Source organism: Rattus norvegicus, chromosome 7 (genome assembly GCF_021556685.1).
Source record: "Rattus norvegicus strain SHRSP/BbbUtx chromosome 7, alternate assembly SHRSP_T2T, whole genome shotgun sequence".
Taxonomy (NCBI): domain Eukaryota; kingdom Metazoa; phylum Chordata; class Mammalia; order Rodentia; family Muridae; genus Rattus; species Rattus norvegicus.
Window position 1 is genome coordinate 116,181,875 of NC_141540.1, and position 9,049 is coordinate 116,190,923.

The 9,049-nt window shown below is 56.1% G+C and overlaps 2 protein-coding genes across 2 annotated transcripts; one reads left to right on the top strand and one right to left on the bottom strand.

Moving 5' to 3' along the window:
- Nucleotides 1-2,332: 2,332 nt before the first annotated feature.
- Them6 (thioesterase superfamily member 6) lies at nucleotides 2,333-5,437 on the top strand. The gene is given in 2 exon segments (NM_001007658.1): nucleotides 2,333-2,935; nucleotides 4,498-5,437. Coding segments are annotated over 2 exon segments (624 nt in total). The 5' UTR covers nucleotides 2,333-2,422; the 3' UTR covers nucleotides 4,609-5,437.
- Nucleotides 5,438-7,632: 2,195 nt separating this feature from the next.
- On the bottom strand, nucleotides 7,633-9,049 carry Slurp1 (secreted Ly6/Plaur domain containing 1). The gene is given in 3 exon segments (NM_001130544.1): nucleotides 7,633-8,023; nucleotides 8,519-8,638; nucleotides 8,964-9,049. Coding segments are annotated over 3 exon segments (333 nt in total). The 5' UTR covers nucleotides 9,022-9,049; the 3' UTR covers nucleotides 7,633-7,868.

Genomic DNA, 9,049 nt, shown 5'->3' on the forward strand with positions numbered 1-9,049 from the left:
TGACCTCAAGTAGGAGGCCTCCCTCTCAACCCTAGGGGAAAGTGAGCATGTAGAGGTGGTACAGCTTTTCCAGGCTTCTATCTGAATGACCCTGAGTGCCCTTTTCCCTCCAGCCCTCCCCAACAAGCTGCCTCCTTCCTCACCCACAAACAAGCCTAGCTTGCCGGCGACTGAGTCCAGGCTCTGGGAGCCCTGTGTCTGCAGGAGGACACTGCAGATCTAGGGGTCTTCCAGCAGAATGTTACATCTACTAGAAACATGATGCAGGACTGGGTCCAACAGCAGCCATGGTGGGGAAGGATGTGCTTGTGGGAGGTACTGCTGGTGGTACATCTAGGGAACCTTCTGGTTCAGGCTTGCTGCCTTCTCTGGAGACAGTGGATGACAGGACAGTCTGCAGGACCCTGACACACTCCGTCTGCTCAGCAGTGAGGAGGCATCTGCTTGGTTTCAAGCACTGCTCCTGGCATACCGCATCCAGCAGTCAACTAGAGTTGATGGGTTCTCCTTAGCACTCCTGCACACTCTAGAACCACCCCATGCATGGAGTCGGCAGGACGACAGACTCAGATAAATATGAGAAATATGGGAGTATTCAGTTTCTTAACACAAGAGCTGGGAGAACAAAGGAAAGAGGACGACAGAGCTGGCTCCCACAGAATGGTCGCCCTCCCTTGGCAGACTCAGCCCATCATCAGGGACTGCACAGCAACTTCCCCTTAGCCAAGTCTCTCTCTCTCCCTGTGGTTTATGCCCACAAGATGCTGCAGGCCAAGAGCGCACAGGGGCAGAGCAAAGCTTCTGCCTCCAGCATTCCTAGTCATCTAGTGCGAGCAAGGGAGGGGGCACATTGAGCAACCCGAGGACCATACTGCCTTCTTCCACAAACACCGCGGTCAGTTAGGACAAGCAGACCCTCCAGTCAGCGTTCAGCTATGAGACAGGCGTGCATTACTTACACATGGAACTTCACGGAGGTGTGCTCAGGACTCTCTTACGAGAGGACTCTGGCAATATGGTCCAGGCTGGGGTATGGGACAGGAAAATGAGAACAGTGTGTAGAGGCGCCAAGAGCAGCCAACAGAAAGGCTGGGAATGAAGCACGGTGACAGGAACAGAGGAGACCCCCAAAGGCGGGTGCCCGTTCACATCCTTCCCTGTCTCTAAGGTCTGGCTACCGGATCTCTCCCTTGGAGGCATGGGACAGGGTGGACACAGTAGGTGACAGAGAACCCATTCTCTGAGCAATGAACTTAGAGAGCATTACTAAGTCTCTCCCTTCTGAGGAGCTGCCCCTCCCCAAGCTAGAGTGCAGACCAGGGGAAGGTGGGTGTTACAAGTGTAACCAATATGTGAGGAAGGATCTTCCAGTCCTTTGGAGCTACCCTGATGGGCAGTGAATTCCTTGTCTCTTCCGGAGTATCCAGGACCCCAGGAACTCAATTTGCCATAGCTCCTGGCTTCAGAAGCAAAACCAAGAAAGACCTGTGCTGTGGAGAGTGACCTCAGCGGACCCACCTAGCCCAACATGGGACAGCGGAGTGATGCTGACCAGGGTATCTAGAGGACCATCGGCCAGCCCATCCATCCCTGGGCTCCCTACCAGTCGCTTGCACACAGGATTATTGCAGAGTTCTGGAGAGGAGAGACAGCCCAACCTTGGGACTTACCCCTATTCTGAAGGAAAGGGACTGACATTCCACAAAGCACGGTCTGCACCTTTAGCTGGGTTGATAATGTTATTTACATTCTTCGCAACCCTCTCCATGCCCCACTTCTTCTCCTACATTTTGAATGTTACTTGGATTAAAAGAGGTAAAGGGTGGGGATTATTGGGGTGCATTTGGGGTGACCAAGATTTGTGGTGGGTGGGGACAAGTAACGACGTGGATGCAGATTGAGACTGAAAGGCACCCGGAAGACCACGAATGCCCCAGGAGCCTTGCGGAAGTGGGATGTCTGGCTAGGCTCGAAGTATCCTTGGAGATGCACTGTCTGTTTTCCTGGCAAAGTTCCTCAGCTGCTCCCGGGAAGTTCTGGAATTCTTTGGCTATGCTCATCTAAGCTACTGGATCACTAGAGGGAGCAAGCCTCTTTGTCACTCCCACACCTGCAGGGCCGAATGCAGTAGCCAGATGGCGCTGTACTGCTCCGCGCGCCCCGCCGTGCCCCGCCCCGCCCCGAGAAAAGCGAAAGCCGCTCAAGCTGAGGACCCAGGATAGACCATCGAGGACGTGCGAGGGGGGAACCAGGATCTGTGCATGAGAGTCCAGCTCAAGGCTCCACTGCCTCCGGCGCGCCTCCCCCTCGCACTGCTGAGAGAAGTGGTGCACTCCGGTCCTCGGAGCTCCCAGGCTCCTAGGCCACCCCGCAGCAGGCACCTGCGCAGCGGGCCCCTGGGCACCAGGCGCCCGCTGCCAAGATGATGGAGCTGTTGGTGGTGTCGTTATCCTTGGCGCTCGCCTTCTTTGCGCTGCTGGACGGCTGGTACTTGGTGCGCGTGCCGTGTGCCGTTCTGCGCGCACGCTTGCTGCAGCCTCGGGTCCGCGACTTGTTGGCGGAGCAGTTGTATGCCGGCCGGGTGCTGCCGTCCGACCTGGACCTGCTGCTGCACATGAATAACGCGCGCTACCTGCGCGAGGCGGATGTGGCACGCGCCGCGCACCTGACCCGCTGCGGTGTGCTGGGGGCGCTGCGCGACCTGGGCGCGCACACGGTGCTGGCCGCCTCGTGCGCGCGCTATCGCCGCTCGCTGCGCCTGTTTGAGCCGTTCGAAGTACACACGCGACTGCTAGGCTGGGACGACCGCGCCTTCTACCTGGAGGCGCGCTTTGTCAGCCTTCGCGATGGTTTCGTGTGCGCCTTGCTGCGTTTCCGGCAGCACGTGCTGGGCACCTCGCCGGATCGAGTAGTACAGCACTTGTGCAAGCGCAGGGTGAGCATCCCCACCCCGATGCCTCGGCCCTATTTGGCTCCCAGCCCTCTCCCGCGAGGAAGATCCCTTTCAAGTTCTGGGACTAGTCTTTTGTCGGAACACTTTTACACTTTTCCTCCATATCCATGGAGTTGCCCTTCTTGGAGTCCCCGGCATCTATGAACCAAGGCTTTACAGTTCAGGCCTAGCCAGTTTTGAATCTGCCCCCAACTACAGAGTTTCTCCTCCCTCCCCCTCTTCTAGAATTGAGATGCTCAGAGCAGGTATCTCTGGTAGGAGTCTGAGTCCTAGTTCTGTGTGTTCTACATTGCTGAGTCACCCTCTCTGGTCTTTGGTTTTGAGTGTGAGATAAAGGGACGTCAGTTAGAAGTAGTTGCTGGGAATTCTAGTAAACCCGAGCCGAGTGGACTAGGGTAGAATTGACCCCAGGAGACCACAAGCCTTGTATCTTTCCAAGGTTGGAGGGAGGAGAACCCTGTGCCTGCTGGGACCCAAGGCCCTTCCCCAGGGTCCACTCCTCCGGCATGGTGGCAGAGCCAGCTCCTGCAGTATAGCAACTGTGACCTTGGAGACAGCCAGAGTAGTGATGGTTGCCAGGGCAGGCTCCTGAAAAGTACCAGGGCATGCCCCACCCTATTGTGCCTGCCTTAGACAAGTGCCTCCTCCAGGGTATAGGGATGACCTTACATCGGTGCCTGTCTGAAGGGGAGCAAAGGCTCAGAGGGAGGGTGGCCATTCGCCTCACAGCGGTTGGTGGTAGACATGGCTCTCCCTTGAATTCCTATGGGCCGGTTGGTACTGGTTGGTGAAGTGCATGTGGGGACTAGAGTTGCAGCCACAGCGAGCAATAACAGCATGGAGGAGGTGAACTGAAGCACCCTGGCAACTCAGCTCAGCTGGAGGCCAGGGCTTGCCTGGGAGTTTCCATGGTTACTTGGGTCCCAGGCAGAGGCAGATAACGGTTCAGGACAGGCCAAGTCTGGGGTAGGGTTCTGTAAGCTGAGGAACTATTCTGGGGCCATGTGTCAGGATGGGGTATCTCTGACAGTACATTGTACTCAGAAAGGCCCAGGCTATAGGCCACTCACCATGAGGAAAGGGCATCCTTCCAGCCTCTTCCCTCACCCCTCAGTCCTCAGAACCCATCTGCAAGGACTCACAGGCAGCAGCTTTGTCAGTGTCGCTCCTGGAGGAGCACTTCCCCATACACATCCTGCTTTTCTCTGGGCAGCTGGTGGTCTGTCACCCAGCCCGCCGCACAGGCTTTTGCTGTTCTAGAGACAGACACTTCAAGCACAGTCCTGCTGGTGAGGCCTGGCAAGAGTAGACGGGATAGGAGGAGCTAGGAAGGAGAAAATAGGTTAGAAGGGCTTGGGAAGGTGCTGGGCAGAGACCATAATTTGGGTGTGGTTCCTGCAAGGTCATAGACTAGGGTATGCGATAAAGCAGAGGTCCAGAGGCAGGAGGGCAGAAGTCTGGCTGCTTGCCCCCTTTCCGTGCCTCTCAGTCAACGCACAGCAGCAACTGGCTCTCTGGGGCCTCAGCTTCCTGTCTCCCTGCAGGTGGAGCCCCCTGAGCTGCCAGAAGACTTGAAGCATTGGATCACCTACAATGAGACCAGCAGCCAGCTGCTCCGTGCTGAGAGTGGCCTCAGTGACAGAAAGGACCAGTGACTGCCAGCCACATCTGCACCCTCCTTGCCCTGCCTGTCAGCCAGTCCATTCCATGGAATGGGCCGCCGGGGGCGGGGGGGGGGGTTTCACTCCTAACCAGAATGGCCTTGGACAAAGCCTGGCTTCTTTTACCCGCTTGACACTCCCCTGTGCTTGCCTCATCTTGGCAGCTGGTGGGGTGGACGTTGTCGTCCCGGCCTACCTCTGCCTCCTGGGTCCCTATAGCAAGACTGTTCTAGTGTGTCCAGATGCACAGGATCCTGGAGTAGAAGGGTCAAAAGAATCCAAACTCAGGGCTGCTTGTGGCTATGCAAGCCAGAGTAGTCCTGGGTGTGGCTGGGGCCTGCAGCTTACTCAGGGACAGTGGGCCATCTGGAGGGTCACCTTATATCAGGGAAGCTAGGCTAGAACCAGCCCAAGGGCCCTTGAGAACACAGAAGGGCAAGTGGACGCTGGTTGTTGGCTGCAATTCTGGTGATACCCACCACTTTTAAGAGTGTATACCCTGTCTAGGCACCAAGCCTAAGGGGACACTCAGAAATGAGGGCAAGGAGCCCTGGTGTAGGGGGTCCCATGACTATGCCTAGCACCTGCCCTGTCAGCTCAGGGAGAGGCCAGCTGCTTGAAGCTAGGAACTGCCTCCTCGATACCTCTCTGGGAACCACACCTGGAGCCAGAGCCAAAAGCTTCATGGATGCCCTAACCCCCTCCTGCACCCCACCCTCACCCCCACCCCCACGATGCTATGCTCGCCTTAGTGCTATCAAGGGGAAAGCTGCAATCCGTTTTATTTAAAGAAAGCACAAGATTAAAAAGAGTTTTCAAGGCATGTATGCTGGGGAGGCTCTCTTTTCCACATCCCTGCCACCCCTGCACAGACCTACCCACTCCCTGGATTTGTCTTCTGGAGGAACTTGGATGTCATAGTGTGCCTAAGCTTGTGGGCGCCTCTGCACTTAAGGGCTAAGCCCGATGAGTCACGGGGCTGAGGCCGAGAGTGAGCAGCTGGGTAGAGTCCCAGCTGGCCTTTCCTCCCTTGGTCCCCTCCTTGTCCACCCGGAGCCTGTGAACCTCACAGCCCTAGGCACGTGCACCTGGACTAACTTTTCTGTGTCCTTCTTTAGAGAACCAGGAGGGTTCTAGGAAGTGAGGAGGAAAAGTGGGGTACAGGCAACACAGGGCTTCTCATCCCCCTTGTGGTCAGGGAGACTCAGGATTTGGAGCAGGCCTTTTGTGGGGATGGGGAAGGTCCATGCTCTACCCAGCACAGTCCAGAGGCCTGAGGGCCTGGGGAGGAGGAAGAGGACACTCCGATTCGGGCAGGAGGTTACACAGCTAGCTAATAGTGCACAGCTGGGAAGACCTGCCCCATACTTCTGCCCTGAACCTCCCTCCACCTCCCGCCCTACCCCTGCCCTGAACCTATGGGCACGTGGGTAACTACTCAGTGTCTTAATTTCAGGGGCTTTGGAAAAGGGTTTTTCCCTTTCAGGGTTTAGTAGAGTAGAAGGCAGGAGATGGGCAGTAAGGAAAGGGCCAAGGGTAATCTGGAGGGTGGGGGTCCTTGGAAGGCTTGAGTGGGTCATGGCAGGTATTGAGTGCTACTGAACAGTCCCACTGGCGTTTCTGACAGGAAGTGGAGCAGGGTGGAGCTTCTGCGTCTGACTGAGCAACTGCCTCCAGGCCTGGAGGGCCACATGGCCTGAACATAGAGCTCCCTGCTTAATAATCTAGATGTGCAGTTGTGTAGATATGTTCATAAGTGTGTAGCTTCGAGGTCAACCGTGGGGCAAGGGCTTTTTGGTTCCCTGTTAGCACTGGGGACCAAGTAGCTGAACCTAGCTTGTGACTCTTACAAGCCAGCCCCTTAGGTGCTAAACCACAGCTCTCCTGCCTTCCCATGGATTCAGGGCCAGCCTTGACAGGGCTCTCCCATTCCCACCTCTCATTCTCTGAAGAGGCCCGAAGCAGTACCCCAGCCGCTCCACTGGGGGGTGATATCTGTTCAGTGGCCCTGGCCTCTTGCCTCCAAATCCTGAGTTCAATGAGGCTCTCTGAAATTCAGCCACAATGCAGGGGATGACCCCGAGAGGGGACCTGTAAGTATGGAGTTGGCCCTAGATATGGTCCTAGATGGTGAGACTTAGGAGACCAGGTTGGCAGCACAGGAGTTGTGGGGGGGGGAGAGGCGTTTCAGACACCTCTCAGGGGTCCTGAAGTACCCTGCATTGTCCTGGTTACTCTGCTCTATCATAGTACACAACCCAGCAGTCCTGACTGCCAGTGGGACTCAGGGCCAAGGCCTCCTAACTGCGTGAATCTAGGCAGTGCTTCGTGATACTGCATTAGTGCCTGGGGCCATTTAGGCCCCACAGCTGCCACACACTTCACCAGGCAGAACACTGGAAGGGCCAGCCAGGGACTACACTGGGAAAGAGAAGCAGCAGCCAAAGAGCAAAGGTCCCTGGGTCCTAAAGAGCTCCAGCCGGCTGGAGAGTCAGTCTCAGTGCACTGTTCGCTCCATCCTCTGCCTTCTGGAGCAGCCCTGCCACTGCCCTCGGGAGTGCTCCGAGTCCAGTATGGCATTGCATCCGTAGATAAGTAGACACTGGCTATGATCTGGAGGGAATGGGCAGGCCATTGTAATAGGGGGTGGTATGTGTGTGACAGATTTGTGGAGATGGACACTCCATCTCCATTTGTGGAAACTAGGGTAGAGAGACTGCTGGGCTTCGTGTACCTCCTTCTGTGATCTCCTGTTGTATTCCTAGCAGATTTGGACAGACCACCCATTCCTAGAAGCCAACTTCAAGTGTTCTTTCTGGGACAGGTTTTAGGGTTCACGGGGAGACTGCTGGGGGAAGGTTTCCTGGGTTTAGGAACGTGCCCTGGATTGAGGCAGGCTAGTGTGCAGGAAGGGTGACCCAGGAGGCCTTTGTCCCTCTAGGTTTACGTCTCTTCATCTGAGATACGAATTTAAAAAAAAAAAACTTTGCTTAAGAATGAGGGTCAGGGGCCTGGGGCGTGCCATAATACAGCCTGTCTTCCCTGCAGGCCAGCACTTCAGGTTCCCGGTGCCCAGGAAGAACAGAGAGGCCCCTCACCCTTGACTTGTTTTATTTTCCACAAGTTTGGTGGACACTGAGTGAGCCGAGGCCCAGTGAGTTCTGCTCACAGAGCCAAGCATGCAGAGGCAAGTGCAGATAGCACCGGGCCCTGCCAGGAGAGTAGATGCAGGAAGAACGAGGGTCCCTGTGTGGCTAGAGGCCTGTCACCAAACCTGGAAACCCTGAGTTGCAGAGATCACGGAAGCAACAGAAGACAGGATGGGCAACCCCAATGCCATCAGGGTCGGTGGCCAGGCAGGAGCTGGAGCAGGAGCGGGTCACCATGGGACTGTGGTTGAAAGGGAACTCTGCAGGATGGGCAGACATCAGAGCCCAGAGTCACTGCAGCTCCTGTTTGCCTCTGCACACCCTTCCCATGGTGTCCTGCCTTCTCAAACCCCTCCTGCAACCCGCATCTTAAAGCCGCCCAAACCCTGTCCAGGTGTGGTACAGATATTCATGTCAGCACCAGCCTCTGTGGAGCATGCTTGGTCCTGAGGGGGTGGGGTCTCTACCCTAAGCCACATCAAGCATATCTGGGCATGGTTTAAGCCAACCGTTGCCTTCTACCCATCCCCACTCCCCATATCCCTAATGCCCCTGTCTCAGTGCTGAAGGGCCGTACATCTAACTGTGGGCACCATCTTTAAGGTGTGATATTACCAGCAACACACACATATGTACGCTCCACTCCTGCCCCTCTGCCTCCCAGGCTGAGCAGAACAATGATGGATGAAAGGGAACATGGGGAGGAAGAACCCCCATTAGGTGGACCCCCAGCCCTCGCCTGAACCCAGCCTTACCTGCTTCCACTGTCTCCAAAACAGTCTTACAGGCTGTGTCTTCCAGCTTGCAGTGAACAATATTCTTGCATGAGTTAATGGCCGTGGGCTGCTCACAGGTATAGCATCTGAAGGCCTCACCTAGAAACGGTTAGGGGTCACAGTCTCACCACCTAGCTCCAGGAGCCCACATTGGAGGCAGGTAGCTGAGAGAGAAAGTGACCTCCTGAGATCCTTCAAGACCCAGATCAGAAGTGAACACCAGGTCCTCCATCCATACCTTCCTCCCCGGACAACAGGTCACGACAAGACTTCTGTCCCAGGAGCAAGTTGGGCTCTAAGACCCAGGAAGCTCACCAAGGTTCCAGAGGATGCCTTGGCCACAAGCATCTCTCTCCCACTAAGAGATGGGATAAACCCAGGCCCACAGCAGAGTCCTCCTGCTAGCTCACTCCAAGCCACTCACCATAGCCCATGCTCCAGGCTGCCAGGAGCAGCAGCCACACGGCCCAGCGAAGGGTCATTCTTCAGGGCTCTGGAGCTGGGAGCCCT